This window comes from Aquarana catesbeiana, linkage group LG11 (assembly GCF_042186555.1).
Source record: "Aquarana catesbeiana isolate 2022-GZ linkage group LG11, ASM4218655v1, whole genome shotgun sequence".
Lineage (NCBI taxonomy): Eukaryota > Metazoa > Chordata > Amphibia > Anura > Ranidae > Aquarana > Aquarana catesbeiana.
Genome location: NC_133334.1, coordinates 14039787 through 14064675, shown reverse-complemented (window position 1 = coordinate 14064675; position 24889 = coordinate 14039787). Strand labels below are relative to the sequence as shown.

Below are 24889 nucleotides of genomic sequence, written 5' to 3'. Positions count from 1 at the left end.
AGAGGATAGTCATTCAGCATAACAGGATAGTCACTCAGCATAGGCAGTCTTGAAGGGATCTCACATTAAAAAAAAAAAAATATTCGGTTACATCAGCATCAGGTGCTTGGTAGCTGGTGATCCAAGACTGACTCATTTTTATGAAGGTCAGCCGATCGACTGATTCAGTGGACAGGCACACCCTGTGATTGGTTACAAAGCCTCCAGCAGCACTGAATGTGCGTTCCGAAAGAACGCTGGATGCAGGACAGGCCAGTAGCTCAACTGCATACTGTGCAAGCTCTGGCCAGTGATCCATCCTCAAGACCCAGTAACCCAGAGGATTTTGGGTGGGAAAGGTGTCCAAGTCTGATCTTGACCCTAGGTATTCCTGCACCATTTGAATCAGACGCTGGCGATGGTTGCTGGAACCAATCATATCTTGGGGCTGCGGACTAAAAAATTGTCTGAATGCATTGAACAGATGGCCACCTTCTCCACCGCTCCTTCTGTGACTGACCGAAGCCTCAACAACACGTTGTCCAGGAGGACCAGGAAATTGTAACCTCCCAGGCTCTGGAAACGCATTGCACAAACCTTTCTGCAAGGCCTCCCGAAGATGTTTCATCCTCTGCTCCCTCTGCGACGGCAAGATAAGGTCCGCAACCTTACCCTTGTATCATGGATCAAGGAGGGTTATCAGCCAGTAATGATCCCTCTCCTTGATACCACGAATATGATGATCCTTTCGCATGCTTTGCAGGATCAGGGAGGCCATGCAGCGTAGGTTTGCTGAGGCATTCGGTCCAGGGTCCTCTGGGTCACTAAGGACGACATGATCCGCAGCCACCTCCTCCCAGCCTCGTACAAGTCCATGGGTTTCTTCGGACTGTAAATGATCCCTTGAAGACTGCTGCTGATGCTGAGTGCTAGGCTCCACCTCCATGCTGACACAAATCTCCTCCTCCTCTTCCTGTGTCATCGGCAGGCTAGCAGGAACACTGTCTGGATAAAGGGGGCCTTGAGAGGTAAGAAGTCCTCCTCTTCCTGCCTCTGTTCTGCCTCAAGTGCTCACCATCCCTGTGGCCTCCTCAAATAGTGACAGGACAGTGCATGCATCCTTGATCATGGCCCACTGATCATGGCCCACTGGCGTGGGGAAAAAACCAAGCTCCGCTGACCCTGTCCTGGTGCCATAGTCGCACAGGTACTGCAGCATGGCCAATGTTGAGTTCCACCTGGTGGGCATGTCACAGAATAGGCGGTTATTGGGCAGGTTAAATTCCTTTTGGAGGTGAGTCAGCCGAGCACTGGCATCATATGACCGGCAGAAATGCACACAGACTTTCCTGGCCTGCCTCAGGATATCCTGTAAGCCCGGGTACCTGCCCAGGAACCACTGCACCACCAAGTTAAGGACATGAGACAAACAGGGAACATGGGTCAGTTGTCCCTGTCGGAGGGCGGAGAGGTGGTTGTTGCTATTGTTGCAAACCACCATTCCTGGCTTAAGCTGGCGTGGCGTCAACCAAATCTGAACCTGCCCCTGCAGAGCTGACAGAATCTCTGCCCCAGTGAGGCTCCTGTCCCCCAAGCACACCAGCTCAAGCACCGCATGGCATCTTTTTGCCTGCATGCTTGCGTAGACCCTTGAACGCCTACGCAGCACAGAAAGAGGCCATGGAGGAAGAAGAGGAGGAGGGGGTGGAGGAGAGAGGTGTGGCAGAATCACCACTAGTAGAATTTTGGAGGCGTGGTGGCGGAACAACCTCCAACACTACTGTACCCTGTCCTGCATCACCCAGTGTGCGGTGAAAGATAAGTAATGTCCCTGTCCATGCCTGGTGGACCATGACTCAGAGGTAATATGCACCTTACCACTGACCGCCCTGTCCAGCGAGCCATGGACATTGCCTTCCACATGCCGGTAGAGAGCCGAAATCACCCTTCCGTGAAAAAAAGTGGCGTTTGTTCTTTGGTGTGGGTCTTTTAGGTAGTGTTGCCAACGGGCTGCATGGGAGCTTGACATATGTCTGATTAAGCATGTGGTGCCCAAGCACTTGCTGTCTAGTCCACGCTTGATACGCTTCAGACATATGTTGCAAATAGCACTGGTGCGATCTGCTGCACACGTCTCAAAAAAGGCCCACACCGAAAAACTTTTGGAATAACGTGCTGAATCACCATCGCCCTGCACTTGCGGAGCTCTGCGGTGTGATGCAGTTGGTTGGCTGCCCTTAAGCTGGCCCCTGGAGTAGGGATGAGCTTCGAGTTCGAGTCGAACTCATGTTCGACTCGAACATTGGCTGTTCGCAAGTTCACCGAACAGCGAACAATTTGGGGTGTTCGCGGCAAATTCGAATGCCGCGGAACACCCTTTAAAAGTCTATGGGAGAAATCAAAAGTGCTAATTTTAAAGGCTAATATGCAAGTTATTGTCATAAAAAGTGTTTGGGGACCTGGGTCCTGCCCCAGGGGACATGGATCAATGCAAAAAAAAGTTTTAAAAACGGACGTTTTTTCAGGAGCAGTGATTTTAATAATGCTTAAAGTCAATCAATAAAAGTGTAATATCCCTTTAAATTTCGTACCTGGGGGGTGTCTATAGTGTGCCTGTAAAGGGGCGCATGTTTCCTGTGTTTAGAACAGTCTGACAGCAAAATGACATTTTGAAGGAAAAAACTCATTTAAAACTACCCGCGGCTATTGCATTGCCGACAATACACATAGAAGTTCATTGATAAAAACGGCATGGGAATTCCCCAAAGGGGAACCCCGAACCAAAATTAAAAAAAAAAAAATGACGTGGGGGTCCCCCTAAATTCCATACCAGGCCCTTCAGGTCTGGTATGGATATTAAGGGGAACCCCGGCCAAAATTTTAAAAAAAAAATGACGTGGGGTTCCCCCTAAATTCCATACCAGACCCTTCAGGTCTGGTATGGATTTTAAAATCCATACCAGACCCTTATCCGAGCACGCAACCTGGCAGGCCGCAGGAAAAGAGGGGGGGACGAGAGTGCGGCCCCCCCTCCCTCCTGAACCGTACCAGGCCACATGCCCTCAACATTGGGAGGGTGCTTTGGGGTAGCCCCCAAAACACCTTGTCCCCATGTTGATGAGGACAAGGGCCTCATCCCCACAACCCTGGCCGGTGGTTGTGGGGGTCTGCAGGCGGGGGGCTTATCGGAATCTGGAAGCCCCCTTTAACAAGGTGACCCCCAGATCCCGGCCCCCCCCCTGTGTGAAATGGTAAGGGGGTACATAAGTACCCCTACCATTTCACGAAAAAAGTGTCAAAAATGTTAAAAATGACAAGAGACAGTTTTTGACAATTCCTTTATTTAAATGCTTCTTCTATCGTCCTTCATCTTCTGGTTCTTCTGGCTCTTCTGGTTCTTCTGGCTCTTCCTCCGGCGTTCTCGTCCAGCATCTCCTCCGCGGCGTCTTCTGTCTTCTTCTCCTCGGGCCGCTCCGCACCCATGGCATGGGGGGGAGGCTCCCGCTCTTCTCTTCTTCTCTTCTTCTCTTCTTCTCTTCTTCTCTTCTTCTCTTCTTCTCCGGGCCGCTCCGCAATCCATGCTGGCATGGAGGGAGGCTCCCGCTGTGTGACGGCGCTCCTCGTCTGACAGTTCTTAAATAACGGGGGGGCGGGGCCACCCGGTGACCCCGCCCCCCTCTGACGCACGGTGACTTGACGGGACTTCCCTGTGACGTCACGGGGAATGCCACAGGGAAGTCCCGTCAAGTCACCGTGCGTCAGAGGGGGGCGGGGTCACCGGGTGGCCCCGCCCCCCGTTATTTAAGAACTGTCAGACGAGGAGCGCCGTCACACAGCGGGAGCCTCCCTCCATGCCAGCATGGATTGCGGAGCGGCCCGGAGAAGAAGAGAAGAAGAGAAGAAGAGAAGAAGAGAAGAAGAGAAGAGCGGGAGCCTCCCCCCCATGCCATGGGTGCGGAGCGGCCCGAGGAGAAGAAGACAGAAGACGCCGCGGAGGAGATGCTGGACGAGAACGCCGGAGGAAGAACCAGAAGAACCAGAAGAGCCAGAAGAACCAGAAGATGAAGGACGATAGAAGAAAGAAGAAGCATTTAAATAAAGGAATTGTCAAAAACTGTCTCTTGTCATTTTTAACATTTTTGACACTTTTTTCGTGAAATGGTAGGGGTACTTATGTACCCCCTTACCATTTCACACAGGGGGGGGGCCAGGATCTGGGGGTCACCTTGTTAAAGGGGGCTTCCAGATTCCGATAAGCCCCCCGCCCGCAGACCCCCACAACCACCGGCCAGGGTTGTGGGGATGAGGCCCTTGTCCTCATCAACATGGGGACAAGGTGTTTTGGGGGGCTACCCCAAAGCACCCTCCCAATGTTGAGGGCATGTGGCCTGGTACGGTTCAGGAGGGAGGGGGGGCCGCACTCTCGTCCCCCCCTCTTTTCCTGCGGCCTGCCAGGTTGCGTGCTCGGATAAGGGTCTGGTATGGATTTTTGGGGGGACCCCACGCCGTTTTTTTTTTTTTTTTTTGGCGCGGGGTTCCCCTTAAAATCCATACCAGACCTGAAGGGTCTGGTATGGAATTTAGGGGGAACCCCACGTCATTTTTTTTTTTTAATTTTGGCCGGGGTTCCCCTTAATATCCATACCAGACCTGAAGGGCCTGGTATGGAATTTAGGAGGACTCCCACGTCATTTTTTTTTTTTTAATTTTGGTTCGGGGTTCCCCTTTGGGGAATTCCCATGCCGTTTTTATCAATGAACTTCTATGTGTATTGTCGGCAATAGCCGCGGGTAGTTTTAAATGAGTTTTTTCCTTCAAAATGTCATTTTGCTGTCAGACTGTTCTAAACACAGGAAACATGCGCCCCTTTACAGGCATACTATAGACACCCCCCAGGTACGAAATTTAAAGGGATATTACACTTTTATTGTTTGACTTTAAGCATTATTAAAATCACTGCTCCTGAAAAAACGGCCGTTTTTAAAACTTTTTTTTGCATTGATCCATGTCCCCTGGGGCAGGATCCAGGTCCCCAAACACTTTTTATGACAATAACTTGCATATAAGCCTTTAAAATGAGCACTTTTGATTATTCATGTTCGTGTCCCATAGACTTTAACAGTGTTCGCATGTTCGAACGAACTTTTTTCCTGTTCGCATGTTCTGGTGCGAACCGAACAGGGGGGTGTTCGGCTCATCCCTACCCTGGAGGGCATCCTGCCTCGTTGGAGATGTGCCTCCTCCTCCTCCTCCTCCTCCTCTCTCCTATCAGGCACCCACGTAGAGTCAGTGAGCTCATCATCCCCTCCTTCCTCATCACTGGAGCAAACCTGGCAGTATGCTGCAGCTGGGGGAACATGACGGCCAGTTTGTTGTCCTTCTTGGGCAACTCCTCTCTCCGGGCTCACATTACTGCCTTCCTCAAGCTGGGTACCATCATCGGAGCCTTCAAAACGCTGCGCATCCTCCTGCAGCATGTACCCGACACTGTGGTCGAACAGTTTGGGGGACTCTTCCGGTGGGGCTAGGGGAGGAGTAACTGATGATGACCTTGAGTCCAAGGAATAGGCTGTTTTGGCACCTGCATTGGCAGCCAAGGTAGCCTGGGTGACAGAGGATGAGGAGGATGAGGATGGCTTGGTCATCCACTCTACCAACTCTTCGGGATGTTGTGGCTCAACACGGCCAGCTGCGGGGAAAAAAGACAAGCGTGACCCACGGCCACGTGCTGATGAGGATGCACTGTGTCCAAGACCAGCACTATTACCTCTAGACACAGAGCCTGCTTGAATATAATGTAGGTATTCCTGCACTACCCTAATGGAAAAAGAAAAAAAGATAAAAGAACAGTGTGCGACTGGACAGCTGCACGCACCGAAAAATCGGCCAAGCAGAAACCCAAAAATGCACAGAAATGAAAGAGGGAGAGGTGCTGCGCTATCCAAAGCAAGGGGTTACTGTGTGTAATCTCCGTGTAAATTGTGGTAAATCACTGGTGGGGAAATCAATAGGCTACATATTGATACCCCATAATGAATAAAATGAGTGTGTGTATACACTAAAACCTAAGTGCAATAAAAGGTAGTACAAATCTTGGGTAGGTGGGTATATAATCAGCTAAAATGTGAACAAATAAGATATTGCAATAAAAATCTTTCAAACCATATAAATAGCAGTGAATATATGCATCCTTAATAAATAATACTTATGTGCAAAAACGGCATAAACAGTGCCGGTAGCTTACCACATATCCATATGCTCTCACGGTCTATCTAGCGAGAATAATCTCCAACATATATGCTATGCTGGGAAACTAGTCCCCTTCGCATAGCTAGGCTGTACCCATGTTTTGGTTGTATAACACAAGCATGGAGATATGCAGCAAGCATGTTCTCTATCCGTCAGTACTGATACTCAGTTTTTACCAGCCAACAAGATGGCCGCGTACACGGTCTATCAAATAATGGCAGACGCGGCTACAAGAAAATGGCCGCTTGTTAACTACAATGTTAGAGACTATTTAAGCCAGAAATGTGCCTATTTCATTTATCCCCTGATGAAGTCACGTGATCGGTGACGTCACGCGTAGGGACGGAATGGGCATTTTCAGATTGACTGAGGCATAACGAGCTTGTTGCTCGTAGGAGATAGGAATCGCTCTACTACCTTGTAATGTGAGTACATTGTTAATGGTTATGAATAAAGCTCCACTCTGTTCAAACCTACTTCACTATCCAGTACCCCTTTTTTGTCCTTCATTATTGGCTATACATACTTTTGAGACGTGGAGGCAGAGATAGGAACCAGCTAAGATCATTGCTACCTACACTCAGTTGTCGCATGGTTTACTTAACACCGCTAGACGTGGAGGCAGAAATAGGAGCGGCGCTGGCCCAGGACCCTGAAGTAAAGAATCACAGCTATTGACAGCTACTTCTTTGCAGTTTACCTAGCACTGCTAGGTAAGGGGCCACTACTTATATTAGTGTGTTTCATGCACGAAGAAGACACAGATTGAATTTGATTTCAGACACCTCACCTCTGTTTATTCAAGCACATAGGACCCTTTGTCATTGCACCTTAAGAGGATACTAACACTTTGAACTTTATGTTGTTTCACCTATGCACCCAGCTGCATGCTACTTGGATTGTGCCCTTTGTTTTTTGTTTTTGATCAGCAGATCATTTAGGACTATTACTGTTGGGACACTGTTTTTTGATTGAGTAGATGTATTCAGGTCACCTAAACACTTGCACTGTTTATGCCGTTTTTGCACATAAGTATTATTTATTAAGGCAGGGCTGGTGCAAGGATTTTTGACACCCTAGGCGAAACCTCATTTTGCCGCCCCCCCTGGCTCCACCTCCTTTGCCCTGCCCATGTATACCCCATCTTTTTAAAGAAGCCCCCACCAATTGCAGCCTACCAGCATCCATCAAATGCAGCCTTACCAGCGCCCATCAAATGCAGCATCACCAGCTTCTATCAAATGCAGCCTACCAATGATTGTTTGGTTGCTTCCATTCATTCAGGAGTTGGGACACAGACACAGTCCTCTGCCACTGCTGCGCCTCTGACACTATGTGCGAACAGAGCAGCAGCTGCCTGCTGATGCTGAGACTTAGTTGCTTGCTGTAAAGAGAAAAGAGTGGGAACACCAGTGGCCGAGCGCCCTGGGCAACAGTGCGCCCTAGGCGGCTGCCTAGTTTGCCTAGTGGTAGCACCGGCCCTGTATTAAGGATGCATATATTCACTGCTATTTATATGGTTTGAAAGATTTTTATTGCAATATCTTATTTGTTCACATTTTAGCTGATTATATACCCACCTACCCAAGATTTGTACTACCTTTTATTGCACTTAGGTTTTAGTGTATACACACACTCATTTTATTCATTATGGGGTATCAATATGTAGTCTATTGATTTCCCCACCAGTGATTTACCACAATTTACACGGAGATTACACACAGCAACCCCTTGCTCTGGATAGCGCAGCACCTCTCCCTCTTTCATTACAGAGCCTGATTGCCCTCTTTTATTGGCCTGTAACTGACTGCCTCTCCTTGTTGGCCTTCCAGACATACTGTCTTTGATGTATTGGAATAGGTACACAAGGAATGGCCTGCAGTGAGATGTAGCTGCACAAGCTGGGATGTGTATATATACTAATTATACTGCAGCTAGCTGAATTGCCTGCCTGCCTGTAGTATTGTTAGGAAGAAAACAACAGGAATTGTTTGCAGTGAGCTTTAGCTGCACACTGTGCCCAGTATACAGTACACTAAAATACTGCAGCTAGCTGAATCAACTGCCTGCCTGTGGTATTATTAGGATGAGAACACCAGCAATTGTCTTCAGGTAGCTTTAGTTGCACACTGTGCACAGGATATAGTACACTGACTGAAAATACTGCAGCTGCCTGCCTGTAAGTATATTAGGAAGAGAATGACAGGAACAAATCTAGCTAAACTGAATATAGTGTATATAAATACATATAAAACACCGTTGATGTGTATATATATATATATATATATATATATATATACACAATACACTGACTGCAGATAACTGACTAGCCTGCCTACTCTATCTAACTCAAATTAAATTACACTGTCTCTTTCTCTCTCTATCTATGAACGCCGGAACACACTACACAAGGCCAACTTCCAGGCGGCCCTATATAGTGTGGGGCGTGTACTAAATCCCCTGAGGCATAATTGGCCAAAGCCACTCTGCCTCTGGCCAATTATGGCTCTCCGTTCTTACTGCACTGTGTAAGCCAAAGCATGCGGGTCATAGTGCATTCTTGGCCAATCATTAGCCAGCAATTCACTGCGATGCTGCAGTGAATTATGGGCTGTGACGCGCCACTCAAATTTGATGCGAACAGCCCATAATGTTTGCAATTCGACGAACGGTTGAACAGCCGATGTTCGAGTCGAACTTACGTTTGACTCGAACTCAAAGCTCATTCCTATTGGAGGTGTATTTGGGGTCATTATCATGTTGGAATACTGTTCTGCGGCCCAGTCTCCAAACGGAGGGGATCATGCTCTGCTTCAGTATGTCACAGTACATGTTGGCATTCATGGTTCCCTCAATGAACTGTAGCTCTCCAGTGCCAGCAGCACTCAGACCATGACACTCCCGCCACCATGCTTGACTGTAGACAAGACACACTTGTCTTTGTACTCCTCACCTGGTTGCCACCACACACACTTGTCACCATCTGAACCAAATAAGTTTCTCTTGGTCTAATCAGACCACAGGATATGGTTCCAGTAATCCATGTCCTTAGTCTGCTTGTCTTCAGCAAACTGTTAGCAGGTTTTCTTGTGCATCATCTTTAGAAGATGCTTCCTTCTGGGACGACAGCAATGCAGACCAATTTGATTTAGTGTGTGGCGCATGGTCTGAGCACTGACAGGCTGACCCCCCACCCCTTCAACCTTTGCAGCAATGCTGGCAGCACTCATACGACTATTTCCCAAAGACAACCTCTGGATATGACGCTGAGCACGTGTACTCAACTTCTTTGGTCGACCATGGCGAGGCCTGTTCTGAGTGGAACCTGTCCTGTTATACCGCTGTATGGTCTTGGCCACCGTGCTGCAGCTCAGTTTCAGGGTCTTGGCAATCTTCTTATAGCCTAGGCCATCCTTATGTAGAGCAACAATTCTATTTTTCAGATCCTCACAGAGTTCTGTGTCATTTCTTCAGTGTTGTCACATGAACAGATATAATAAAATATTTACAAAAATGTGAGGGGTGTACTCACTTTTGTAAAATACTGTATATGCTGTGGGGTGGGGAGGAGGGGTGAAGGAAAGAGTTTAAGGTGAGAGGACACAACTGTAAAAAGGAAAAGGTGGAGAATGCATGTTATAGATTGGAGAGATTAAGAAGCAGACGAGGTAAGAGATGAAAGAGCTGGATGGGAAAACAGGGTCATCTGCGTCTGTTTACTGTTTTGCAAAGTAGTTTGTTGCAGATTTTCTCATCGTGCTTTAGCTGTAGTGTTCCATTTCTTAATCCAAGATGATACTTTAGCAAAGATGATAATTGCCAGTTGCAACCCCATTCTGTGCTATCCCAGCCTATTTAAGAATCTGATATGCATTTGAGGGGACGCCCATGCCATACCCTATACCAGACCCTCATTCAAGCTGGCCAGGAAAGGGGGAAGTGGCAGTGAACATTTACCCTCTCCCTCCTCCTGAAACATACCAGGCCTCATGCCCTCAACATTTCTTCCTTTGCTGCAAGACACCTTGTCCCCAAGTGGATGGGGACGAGAGCTTCTTCCCAATATCCTTGGCCCAGTGAATGTGGGGGCATTTATTGGAATCTGGAAGCCAACTTTAAAATAAGGGGTCTCAGATAACTGGCCCTCTACCCTACATGAATAGTAAGTAAGAGGAACAGAGCACCCCTTGTTACTCATTCACAAAAAAATTGCACCGTAAAAAAAACAAGTACACAGTAGACAAAGTCCTTTTAAAAAAACATATCTGGGGGGGTATGGCTAGCGTGCGAGGTGGTTGGACGTTTAGCCTCGGAGCTGCAGTGAGGAGCCTGTAAATACAGCTCCAAGTGATGAGGGAAGGCCCACTTTCAGTGCGATCAGACTCCCCACACTAATGGCCGCACAAAAGAAAAGACAAGTCATGGCCACAGAAACTCATGGCCTTCTTCCACTAGGCTGGCAGGGGGAAAAGGCAAGATAGCGCCGGCTCTCCTTCATCATGCGGCAGCACCCAGTCTCTGCCGACGAGCAGGCCGGCCGACTCTCCCTTTCTAGGTTCCCCTACAACTGCCTTCATCTCCTGCAGCATCCACACCTGCAAGCATGAGCCCTGCCAAATCCAAGCCATGGATGGAATATCATGCAGTCTCCACTGGTGAGTTTTCTCCCAGCCATGACTCGCGGAACTTTACTAGAGAGTTGCCTGACTCTATCATATCTTTTCCTACTACTAATTAGCCGTTCTCTGACATGACTTTAAAGGACATGCTGGTGTCTCTTAGAAGGTCTATACATGCTAATATGCAACTGACTACGCATTTCACAGAGGACATTTACTCCCTCTGCACCAGAGTGGATCACATTGAGAACAAGATGGATGAGTACTCAGAACAACTCTGGAGAAAGGCTAAATTAGCAGATTTAGCGGACAAATCCAGGTGTAACAACCTGATAATAAGAGGCATACCTGAGACAGTCCAACTGTCAGAGTTGTGGCAATACACTCATTCTTTAAAATCTTACTGCCTGAGATTCCAGATTCTGAATTAGTGGTTGATCGCATCCACTGTATACCAAAGCCATCCTTTATACCCAAACATTTGCCGAGGGATGTGCTGATGAGTATCCATTTTTTCATATAAAGGACCAGCTAACGTCCATTGCTCGCTCTACAGGATCCTTTCCACAACCGTATACCAAGCTGCAGTTCTTTGCAGACTTCTGACAATATACGATGCAGCTGAGGAAGAAGTTGACCTCTGTCATCAAATCACTATGGAGCCACTCCATCATGTACAAGTGGGGCAACACCTACCAAGCTATTGGTGTAAAAAAGACGGTGAGAACCACATACTTTCCTCCCTGGAATCTGGCCTACAATTTTTGAAAACGTCTAGCTGCCTTTAAGGTGATGGTACTACCGCAGTTACTATATCTATTTAGGACTCTCCCTATTCGGGTCCCGGTCTCTTACTTTTTGTAAGCTACAAGCATCTGTGAACAGGTTTCTGTGACAGAATAAGAGATCCCCTTGTGCCTTTAGTAAACTTACCAAACATAGAAAGGTTAAGGGTTTTTGGTCATGTGGTCCTGCGAGATTACTATCTGGCCTCCATTCTGGTTCAATTAAAATACTGGTTGTAACGAGCCCCTGCTCGTTCGATTCCACTCTCCCGGCACTCCTCTGCGGCTATAGAATCAGATTGCAGATCGCAACATCTGATTGTTTTGGTCATCCAATGCTCCGGGACTCGAACTACAGCTATGTGCCGATCGAATCCAGTTGTGATAGCTCAGAACAAACATCAGGCAGGCTGTATGTAGGTTCAAACAGGAATCTCACTTTTATTGGATGCACACAACACAATTTTATACACAGCAGTTTGAACACCCCGCCCCCAACAACCACTTTCCTATTGGTCAATTGTAAAGTACACTTTAGTCTTCAATTAAGGTTCTCTTGGCCATACAAATGAGGACTTGAAACAGGGTAAGCAGGGATTGGTCCGATAGCTTGAATAGGAGGACTGATATGTGTAATGACACAGAGAAGCCCAAGGGGGTAATTAAAGTACATAAACAAACAGTCAAACACAGAACAATGCCTTCCTTCCAGACCATGGAGCCATCTGGAAACAGGGCAGCAGATCCCCCCCACTGTGTAATAGAATCAAAGGGAAATACTTCAGTATTCCAAGCTTCATGACACTGGTTCAAACATCTCTATCCCTGCTTGGGGGCAGTGGCGTCGGCGGGGGGGGGCTGATGGTGGCTAAAGCCCCAAGTGGATCCCCAAAAAGCCCCTGGTCTCAGGTGGGCACTGTTCTATTATTAGCCCCGAGCGCCGCTGCTGACCGATCTGACCTGAGCGTGGCTGAGTGTGATAGCAGGTCCCGCCTTCTGGAGCCTGCATCGCTGATGGATGTCCCACTGGTCCAATGCGGGGACCGTGGGACGTGTGATGTCTATCATAGGTGCTGCAGGCTCCAGAAAGCAGGAATTACAATGCGGCCGCCGCGCTACTGTGAGAAGATCCCGACCCCACTCGGCGCTCAGGTGGGCAGCCTCTCCTCTTCTCACAATGGCTCTGGCTGCCTGGAGTCTGCCCTACTGTGTGAAGGGCACACCGCTGATAGCTCAGTGTGGGTCAGTGTAGGTCAGGTAGGTCAGTGTGGGTCAGTGTAAATCAGTGTAGGTCAGTGTCAAGTAGAACAGCGTGCGTCAGGTAGGTACTACCCCCCCCCCCTTCGAACCTCGGGCTGAAGCTCCTGTTTTTTTTGCCACCTAGCAACGCCCCTGCTTTTGGGCTTTTATCAAGTCTGAACAGATTCAAGGTAAAAACATAGTCACCTTTTTACTCTCTTTTACAGTTTCACAATTGGTCCTCACCTTTTCTACCTCCAACTGTTTTAGCAACTGTCCAGGCTTGGAAAATTCTAACCTCTTAAATTTCAATGCCACACCAAACTCTATACTAATCCCCATTGAAATTTGTCAACTTGCTAGTCCTAACTTAAATATTAAGGAATGGCTGAACAAAGGGGTGTTGTGAGCACATAATTTGTACTCTTCAAACATGCTTAAATCCTTCCTCACTCTACAGAACTAATTTATTATACTTACATGAAGATTTCTTCCCTCCTGAGGCAACGCTGCAGCCCATTATGTCAGCTCCCTAGCTGCCTGGTTACATTTCTTCAAATTCTGGACTGGTGAAGGGTGGTGCATCTCCCTTATCTGCACTGTAAGAGGAGATAAGTGTAGTCATCTACATTTCTAGCAATGGAAGACGAGTTGGACTCCTCCTATACACCTGTTCAATGGCAACATGCTTTCTCAGCCACTTATTCTTATTAAAAAGATGCCAATTTGAGGGAAATGATGGATAAGATAACATTAGGGTGGCACCTGACACCTTGTCGCTTATCTAAATATTACCCCTAAAAATCTAATCTATGTTGGCAGAAATGCGGTCAAACAGGTATGCTATATCATTTACTGTGGTCCTGTAAGTCACTAGCTAAATATTGGCTTCCTATCTTTCAAATATCCCAAATACCTTGCGAAATACAGTAGTAAATGTATTGTTAGCAGCAAGATTAGCCTTGATGAGACACTGGAACTCTTCCTTGACCCCAACGACCTCTGAAGTGGTGTCCTTAGTCCACCAACATTTCACTTATGACAAAATGCGTGCACTCGCTACTGACTCTCTTAGTGTCACTATAGATAGATGGAGTCCCTGGTTAGACTGGCATGTTAACCCTATCCATACAGCAAATTAACCACAATGCAATCACTGATGATTTTGCTTACTATGAGAAATTCTTTGACTTATGTTCTGCCTTTTTTTTTCTTTTGCATGCTCTGTTTGGTTTTGTATACTTCCAAACGTTGTAAGCATTCTATATAATGTCTTCCAAATACAGGCCTTAGCCTATTTTTGTGGTTATTTGGAAACCTTTGTATTAAGCTTTGTATATGTTATGTTTAAACTCAATAAAAACTAATTGGAATTAAAAATCATATATATGTCTCCTGATGTAAATCCAAGTGTAGCACTTACCCTCGGGGCTGCTGGTTTAAATTGGGACTTACCGTTCCTGTACTGTTTCACCATATCCGTCATAGGGGTCCCATTAAAAAATTATTTTTAGTAATTTCAGCTCCGACACACAGTCTTTTTCTTGAACGCTTTATTTAAGAAAGATTCTTGCAATAGAGGGATGGAGGGTTTAGGGAGAATTCAGGTACCATGAAATTGCAGATCAGGAACACTCTCTTTGATCCAGAGGGCAACAGCATCCACAACTGGATTCAGCAACCACCAGACAGGCCTCTCTCACTGACCTAGCAGCTGGTCATAGTCTCTGCCACAGACTTTAAGATTTGGTGTAACTGTTACACAATCCTCTGCAACAGGATTGGGTAATTAGCGACTTGTTGCAATATCAAAGGCTTGATCAAACAATACCAGTTCCCTTCTTCCGAACTTACGGTACTGTGTGGTATGTGACCCGGGATGCATCCTCCAACTGAGTCTCCAAGCTCTTCTAGAGGCACCGGCCTTACCGCGCAGTCCTCTCCTGAAAAGTCCTCCCCTGGATTCTCTAGTCGCTTGGCTTCTTCCCACAGGCAAGACAGCACAGGACCATCCCTGGCTTGGTAGGCCCCAAGACTTTTGGGCCTACCTTCAGTAGCTATGCCTAAGGCCAGCCGGCCCCGAGACTAACTTGACAGCAATGACACACCTTAGGCTAGGAGGGCCATCAGGTCGGAAGGCAGACCACACCCACTGACTGTTTTCCGGGCAAGTAGGCACTTAATACACCCAGCTTGTTGCAATTTCCAACCTTGGCCGAAATAATAGGGCACCATCTCCAAGCCAAGGGGAAAACCACACAACCAGCCAAGCTGAAACAGAACCAGAATTTATAATAATCAAAGTCTGAGTTAAATTACAGCCTTAGACAACTAAATTTTTTACTTATAGCTAGGGATGAGCTTCGAGTTCGAGTCGAACTCATGTTCGACTCGAACATTGGCTGTTCGCAAGTTCGTCGAACAGCGAACAATTTGGGGTGTTCGCGGCAAATTCGAATGCCGCGGAACACCCTTTAAAAGTCTATGGGAGAAATCAAAAGTGCTAATTTTAAAGGCTTATATGCAAGTTATTGTCATAAAAAGTGTTTGGGGACCCGGGTCCTGCCCCAGGGGACATGGATCAATGCAAAAAAAGTTTTAAAAACGTCCGTTTTTTCAGGAGCAGTGATTTTAATAATGCTTAAAGTCAAACAATAAAAGTGTAATATCCCTTTAAATTTTGTAGCTGGGGGGTGTCTATAGTATGCCTGTAAAGGGGCGCATGTTTCCTGTGTTTAGAGCAGTCTGACAGCAAAATGACATTTCGAAGGAAAAAACCCATTTAAAACTACGCGGCTATTGCATTGCCGTCCGACAATACACATAAAAGTTCATTGATTAAAACGGCATGGGAATTCCCCACAGGGGAACCCCGAACCAAATTTTTAAAAAAAAAATGATGTGGGGGTCCCCCTAAATTCCATAACAGGCCCTTCAGGTCTGGTATGGATATTAAGGGGAACCCCCGGCCAAAATAAAAAAAAAATGACGTGGGGGTCCCCCTAAATTCCATACCAGACCCTTCAGGTCTGGTATGGTTTTTAAGGGGTACCACGCGACAAAAAAAAAAAAACAGCGTGGGGTCCCCCCAAAAATCCATACCAGACCCTTATCCGAGCACGCAACCTGGCAGGCCGCAGGAAAAGAGGGGGGACGAGAGTGCGCCCCCCCTCCTGAACCGTACCAGGCCACATGCCCTCAACATTGGGAGGGTGCTTTGGGGAGAAGAGGGGAAGAGGGGAAGAGGGGAAGAGGATGAAGAGCGGGAGCCTCCCCCCATGCCATGGGTGCAGAGCGGCCCGAGGAGAAGAAGATAGAAGATGCCGCGGAGGAGATGCTGGACGAGAATGCCAGAGGAAGAACCAGAAGAAGAAGATGAAGGAAGATAGAAGAAAGAAGCATTTAAATAAAAGAATTGTCAAAAACTGTCTCTTGTCTTTTTTAACATTTTTGACAGTTTTTTAGTGAAATGGTAGGGGTAAGTACCCCCTTACCATTTCACACCGGGGGGGCGGGATCTGGGGGTCCCCTTGTTAAAGGGGGCTTCCAGATTCCGATAAGCCCCCCGCCCGCAGACCCCCACAACCACCGGCCAGGGTTGTGGAGATGAGGCCCTTGTCCTCATCAACATGGGGACAAGGTGTTTTGGGGGGCTACCCCAAAGCACCCTCCCAATGTTGAGGGCATGTGGCCTGGTACGGTTCAGGAGGGGGGGAGCCGCAGTCTCGTCCCCCCTCTTTTCCTGCGGCCTGCCAGGTTGCGTGCTCGGATAAGGGTCTGGTTTGGATTTTTGGGGGGACCCCACGCCACTTTTTTAAAAAAAATTTTGGCGCAGGGTTCCCCTTAACCTCTTCCCTACCCGGCCATAGACAAATGACGTCCACAGATGGGATCTCCCAGTCTGGGTGGACGTCATATGATGGCCTCGTGTTCCTGGCCGCGATGTCCGCCGGGCACCCGCGATTGCCCATTAACCGGGCCGGACCATGGATCTGTGTGTGTAAACACACAGATCCACGTCCTGTCAGTTGTGAGGAGAGCGATCTGTGTTCCCAGAACGGAGGAACACTGATCGGTCTCCTCCCTTAGTGTGTCCCCTCCCCCTACAGTTAGAAGCATTCCCTAGGAAACACATTTAACCCCTCCCCACCCCCTAGTGGTTAACCCCTTCACTGCCTGTCACATTTACACAGTAATCAATGCAATTTTATAGCATTGATCGCTGTATAAATGTGAATGGTCCCAAAAATGTGTCAAAAGTGTCCGATGTGTCCGCCATAATGTTGCAGTCACAAAAAAAAATCACGATCGCCGCTATTATTAGTAAAAAATATAAATAAATAATTTTTTTTTAAAAAAATGCCATAAATCTATCCCGTATTTTATAGACGCTATAACTTTTGCGCAAACCAATCAATATACACTTATTGCGATTTTTTTTTTTTTTTTACCAAAAATATGTAGAAGAATACGTATCGGCCAAAACTGAGGAAAAAATGTGTTTTTTTTTTAAAAATTGGGATATTTATTATAGCAAAAAGTAAAAAATATTGTGTTTTTTTCAAAATTGTCGCTCTTCTTTTGTTTATAGCGCAAAAAATAAAAACCACAGAGCTGATCAAATACCACCAAAAGAAAGTTCTATTTGTGGGGAAAAAAGGACGTCAATTTTGTTTGGGTACAACGTCACACGACCACGCAATTGTCGTTTAAATTGCGACAGCGCTGAAAACTCAAAATTGGTCTGGGAAGGAAGGGGGTGAAAAGGTATTGAACCGGTTAAAATCCGTACCAGACCTGAAAGGCCTGGTATGGAATTTAGGGGGACCCCCACGTCATTTTTTTTTTTTTAATTTTGGTTCGGGGTTCCCCTTTGGGGAATTCCCATGCCGTTTTTATCAATGAACTTCTATGGGTATTGTCGGACCGGCAATGCAATAGCCGCAAGTAGTTTTAAATGAGTTTTTTCCTTTGAAATGTCATTTTGCTGTCAGACTGTTCTAAACACGGGAAACATGCGCCCCTTTACAGGCATACTATAGACACCCCCCAGCTACGAAATTTAAAGGGATATTACACTTTTATTGTTTGACTTTAAGCATTATTAAAATCACTGCTCCCGAAAAAACAGCCATTTTTAAAACTTTTTTTTGCATTGATCCATGTCCCCTGGGGCAGGACCCAGGTCCCCAAACACTTTTTATGACAATAACTTGCATATAAATCTTTAAAATTAGCACTTTTGATTATTCATGTTCGTGTCCCATAGACTTTAACGGTGTTCGCGTGTTCGAGCGAACTTTTTTCCTGTTCGCATGTTCTGGTGCGAACCGAACAGGGGGGTGTTCGGCTCATCCCTACTTATAGCGTCTGTATTAAAAATACCAGCGCTACACAAGTAAATCCTGTCATTAGGAGATAAGGATTAAGTATCAATCATGATGAATGAGTGTCAAGCCATCACAGCGAAAATCTTCCACAAACAGTCAATGGCCAGATGCCAGATGCCAGATGCTGGGTGATGTCATTGCTGGGTGATGTCATTGATCAAATATGACCGTGGCAATGTTTTGGTGAATGTCACTACCCAGAATCCCCGCCAAAGTTTGAAACAAGCCATCAGGAAACTTTCTTTCAGTGAGTAGTGATTCCACAGCTAAATAAATGTCTTACAGCTGCATTAGCCAGAGGTTTGAACAGGTGATCTGGTTTTATCTGCCATTTTGCTCACCTATTCTTCAAACTGCAGACAAACTGTTTTTGGGTTGAACTCATGGTTGACCCAAACAGAAAGTTAATTCTTATGTGCGAAAATAAATGTGCAATATTAATGGATTATGGAGAATTATATAGTTGGATCATATTGTTCAGCTGGTAATATTAACATACATGTTACAAATGCTATTTTAAATGTACAGCCAGTATATGTAGAAGTATTGGGGTTCTCCAAACATGCAGGATTCAAATTATGTCTATTGTGTGTTTCTTTTACAGGACGGAGTCCAGTGATGGGTATTTCGATTGCTTTGATTCTTTTAGGGATATTAGTATTGGTAACATTCATTTTGAAAAAATGTGTTAAAGGTAAGTTATTGACATTTGGTCTGTAAGTCGGTATACAATGTAAGCTGTGTATTAGGAATATTATACAACCTCAGATACCAGAACATGTGATATCAGATTGGTTGGGGACTAGAGGATCCTCAAGACCACCAATCCTTGGTCTCCAGGAAATGCTGAGAGTGTTCAATAATACCGGCCATACACAATAGATTATCAGTTTTTCAAATAACAATTGCCCGTTATCATTTGTTTGTTCCTTTTGATACTGACAAACATCAGCCTCCTTTTATCAGACTGATTGATTTCAACAAACAAGTAAAAGAAATACTGATGAGTTTACAAATGATTATAAGAAGTAATGCATGCTTATTATAATCACAGATTGAAAGCAATCAGATTTTTAGTACCTAAAAAGTAGGAATGGGCCGAATGACCCCCTGTACGATTTGCACCGGAACTTTCTAACATCTCGAAAGTTCGGAACCGAATAACGAACCCCATTGAAGTCTATGGAACCCGAACTGGAAAAATCAAAAGTGCCCATTTTAAAGGCTTATATGCAAGTAATTGGGCATACAATGGTTATGGGGGCCCGGGTACAGCCCTGGGGGACATATATCAATGAAAAACGTTTGAAAAAACTTCAATACCAGGCACTTTCCCCCCTTCCTGCCCGAGCCAATTTTCAGCTTTCAGTGCTGTCACTTTTTAAATGTCATTTATGCGGTCATGCCACACTGTACCCAAACAAAATTATTATCATTTTGTTCCCACAAATAGACCTTTCTTTTGGTGGTATTTGATCACCTCTGCGGTTTTTATTTTTTGCTAAACAAATAAAAAAAGGTCTAAAATGTTGAAAAAAAAGTTTTTCTTTGTTTCTGTTACAAAATGTTGTAAATAAGTAATTTTTCTCCTTCACTGATGGGCACTGATAAAGCGGCACCTATGAGATGGCACCAATGAGGTAGTACTGATGAGGTGGCACTGATGGGCACTGATAGGCGGCACTGATAGTTGGCACTGATATGCAGCACTGATGGGCACTCATAGGTGGCACTGATGGGCACTGATAGGTGACAGTGATGGGTACTGAAAGGATGCACTGATAGGAAGCACTGATGGGCATTGATGGGCACTGATAGGTGGCACTGGTGGGCACTGATAGGCAGCACTGATGGGCACTGATGGGTGGCACTGATAGGCATCACTGATGGCACTGACAGGCATTGCTGATTGGCACTGATTGGTATCTGCCTGGGAACTGATTGGCGTCTGCCTGGGCACTGATTGGCATATCCCTGGTGGTCCAGGGTGGCATACCTGGTGGGTGATCTTTGTGGGCATCCCTGGTAGCATCCGTGGGGGGCTGCGCTGATAAACATTCAGCACAGACTTCCCCCTGTCAGGAGAGCAGCCGATCGGCTCTCCTCTACTCGCGTTTGTCAGACACGAGTGAGGAAAAGCCGATAAACAGTTCTTCCTGTTTACATTGTGATCAGCCGTGATTGGACAGGGCTGATCACGTGGTAAAGAGCCTTCATCAGAGGCTCTTTACCGAGATCGGTGTTGCGGTGTGTCAGAGTGACACACCACAACAGCGATCGCCACACTGCACGTCCCCTAGGGTGCGCGATCACGGCTTATCCTGCTAGACGCCCAGTCAGGATAACTGAACTACCGCCCGGCCATCATTTTGCTATAGGCCAGGCGGCAAGTGGGTAAAGTGAAAGCATAAAAATGAAAAATTCCTTTCAATATAGTGCCTGGGGGGTCCCCTTAGTCTACCTGTAAAGTGGCACATCTTGCAGGACAATTTCATAGGTCAGATGGTAAATGCACTAGACATGTGCACACTGAAATACTTTGTTTCGGAATTTCGTTTTCGTCCAAAAAATAAATTGATTTAGTTACTCCCAAAATTCGTTTTTATTCATTTCGTTTTTCGTTAAAAATTGCATTCGTCCGAAAATCCAAATTAATTAAGGTTGAATCTCTCATTGAAGGCTTATGGTGTCTGTCGAATGTTTCACTGCTTTGTCGAATCTTCGTCGTTCATGTTGAATGTATATAGTTCAAACAGAAAATGGGCTGGTGATAGTGATCACTGATCAGACAGGTAACAAGATAGGGTATATAGAATCTATATAGAATCTCAATCTATAATATAGAATCTATAATAATAAATCCCCCCCCCACAACACGGGCAGCCTCTGAGGCTATCACAACACTAGCAACACTAGTATCACTATCAAGTTCATAACACTAATGCCCCGTACACACGGTCAGATTTTCCGACGGAAAATGTGTGATAGGACCTTGTTGTCGGAAATTCCGACCATGTGTACACAAATCCGATGGACAAAGTGCCACGCATGCTCAGAATAAATAAAGAGATGAAAGCTATTGGCCACTGCCCCGTTTATTGTCCCGACGTATGTGTTTTACGCCACCGCGTTCAGAACGATCGGATTTTCCGACAACTTTGTGTGACCGTGTGTATGCAAGACAAGTTTGAGCCAACATTCGTCGGAAAAAATCCTAGGATTTTGTTGTCGGAATGTCCCAACAAAGTCCGACCGTGTGTACAGGGCATAACACAATAGCAGCAGATTATTATGAAAAAGTTCAGTTGAACTGTAGCTTGCTTCACTATTGTTCTGCTGCTGTGCTTATGCTTAATTGCTAAATAATTCAGGTTCTCTGACAAACGGACCAGCTAAGATTGACTGTCTTCTGAAATGATTCAGTGTGTGTGTCTCTCTCTGCTAGCAAATCATAAGTGAAAGTAAGTTGGTTGTACATGTACTTAGTTCTAGCTATTTTACTGCTCCTCCTCTTTGGTTACAATCAGCCAATAACATTCATCATTATCATTATTTTTATTTTACTTCCCACACCCAATTCCAGCACTGATCTTCTCTCTCTCTGTCGAATCTTTTCTCTCTATGTCGAATCTTTTCTCTCTATGTAGAATAATCTTGGACTAATAGAGTTAAGGTTAAACACATTCAACCACAGGTTCGATGGACACAGATTGTTATTGTTAGCAGCATGTCGAATCTCCTATCTATATCGAACTGTTGTCACAACGAAAATGGAAATAAAGCATTTGTTTGTCGGATCTTTCATTTTACGGACTCTGCACTTTCGTTATCGTTTGTTAAAACGATAACGAAAATACCTGAAATTCAGACGAAAATGCATTCGGACGAAAAGGAATGCACATGTCTAAAATGCACCAACAAGAAACAATGCGTTACTAGACCTACTGATTACTAACAATACAGACCTGATCACAGATGTGGAAATGCAGGCCAATTTAGGTAACAGCGATCACAGGTCAATTAGTTTCAGCATAAATCACACAAATAGGAAACACAAGGGTAATACAAAGACACTGAATTTCAAAAGAGCCAACTTCCCTAAACTGTGCTCCTTGCTAGAAGGTTATAAATGGGATAAAATGCTAAAAACAAAGAACACAGAAGAAAAATGGGTGTGCTTTAAAAGCATATTAAATAAAGGTATTGGCCAATGTATTCCAATGGGAAATACATTTACCAGAGCTAATAAAAAATCCTGGGTGGCTTAACTTCAATGTAAAAATGCATATAAAAGCAAAGGAGGAGGCCTTCAAACAATACAAGGCTGAGGGGTCATCGGCAGTATTCCAACTTTACAAAGAATGTATTAAGAAATGTAAGGGTGTAATCAGGGCGGCTAGGATAGAACACGAAAGGCACATAGCTGAGGAGAGTAAAAAGATATTCTTTAATTATATAAATAGTAAGAAAGGGAGGTCAGATCATAGTGGCCCCATAAAGGATGATGAAGGGACAAAAGACGGAGAGATGGCAAAGGTTTTGAATGTATTCTTCTCCTCATTCTTCACAAGGGAAACGGGTGGATTCAGTAACCAAGACTGCAATGTTTATCCTCATGACACGTCACAGGAAGCACCCTCATGGCTAACAGAGGATAGAATTATAACTAGACTTGAAAACATTAACATTAATAAGTCACCGGGACCAGATGATTTACACCCGAGGGTCCTTAATGAACTCAGTCAAGTGTTATCCAGTGTACTGTGAACTAAATAAATAATCTCTGACCATGCTTGCTGGACCACATGTCAGCAGTAGTGTGGACTTTGCGGCTGACTGCCTTACCCAACAATGCCACAACATTGCCTTCTACTGATGGTACAGAGCTGGAATGGCCTTATGTGAAAAGCTATAACAACTGGGAACTTGCCATTGTGGTACAGCACATTCTGCAAATATACAAATGGGGGCAGAATCCACCATAGGGAAAGGCAGAAGTTGTAGAGCCAGCAGCTTTGACAAGCTTGCATTTAGACGATGGGCATGGGGGTGGCAGGGACTGTATTTTTATTTATTTTTTGCTGCAGCTGATGGGGCAGAGAAATTTTCCTGCTGTAGTCTACAGCTAGTGGTGTGCTACTGGTAGATGTGCTGCAAGGACCTGGGACACACTGCGCTATACCATCATTCCTGTCAGTGGAGGCTGTTGAGAGATCATGAGGTATAGTGAGAGCAGACTGAGGTGAGGAGTGAGGAGGAACAGAATTGATCCCTTTTGTGTGGCTTCCAGGTGCTCTTGCCAATGGGAATGTAACACTCAGAAATATACGGCATTAAATGGCAAGTAACGCACTGAAATATACTGTGTTAAACGTGCACCTAATGCACTGAAATTTACAGTGTTAAACCTGCAGTAACGCACTGAAATATACTGCATTAAATGGCACGCAACTCACTGAAATTTACAGCGTTAAATTTGCAGTAATGCACTGAAATATACTGCATTAAACAGCACCTAAAGCACTGAAATATACAGCGTTAAACTTGTAGTAACACACTGAAATATACCGCATTAAATGGCATGTAACGCGCTGAAGTATACTGCACTAAACATGCAGTAACACACTGAAATATACCACGTTGAACTTGCAGTAACGCATTGAAATATATTGCGTTAAACTTGCAGTAACACACTGAAATATACTGCGTTAAATGTGCACTTATGCACAGAAATATACTGAGTTAAATGGCCTGAAACACACTAAAATATATGGTTTATATGGTGTTAAATTTACAGTAATGGACTAAAATATATTGTGTTAAACTCGCAGTAACGCACTGAAATATGCTGCGTTAAATGTGCACTAATGCACAGAAATATACTGAGTTAAATGGCCTGAAACACGCTGAAATATATGGTGTTAAACTTGCAGTAATGCACGAAAATATATTGTGTTAAACTTGCAGTAATACACTGAAATATACTGCATTGAACGGAACGTAATGCACTAAAATATACAGTGTTAAACTTGCAGTAACGCACTGAACTATACAGCGTTAAATGGCACGTAACACACTGAAATATACAGCGTTAAACTTGCAGTAACGCACTAAAATATACTGCGTTAATTGGCACGTAACACTCTAAAAATATACAACGTTAAACTTGTAGTAATGCACTGAAATATACTGCGTTAAAGGCACATAATGCACTGAAATATACGGCGTTAAACTTGTAGTATTGCACTGAAATATACTGCATTAAACGGCATTTAACGCATTTAAATATACTGCGTTAAACGTGCAACAACGCACAAATATACAAAAATGACTTGTAACGCACTAAAATTTATGGTGTTAAACTTGCAGTAGGGCACTGAAATATACTACGTTAAACTGCACTAACGCACAGAAATATACTGCGTTAAATGGCACATAATGCACTAAAATATATGGCATTAAATTTGCAGTAACGCACTGAAATATACTCTGTTAAACAGCATGTAACGCGCTGAAATATACTGCGTAAATATGCAGTAACACACTGAAATATACGGCGTTGAACTTGCAGTAGTGCACTGAAATATACAGCGTTAAACATGCACTGATGCAATGAAATATGCTGTTA

General features: G+C 45.1%; 1 protein-coding gene across 3 annotated transcripts in view; it reads left to right on the top strand.

Annotated features, from left to right (window-relative positions):
- Window positions 1-24889, top strand: part of LOC141111846 (uncharacterized) — a 223456-nt gene that overhangs the window by 69151 nt on the left and 129416 nt on the right. For all 3 annotated transcript variants that reach the window (XM_073604007.1, XM_073604006.1, XM_073604005.1), the window contains exon 4: window positions 18866-18955. In XM_073604007.1, the coding sequence (XP_073460108.1) occupies window positions 18866-18955 (90 nt within the window). The remainder of the gene's footprint in view (window positions 1-18865; window positions 18956-24889) is intronic.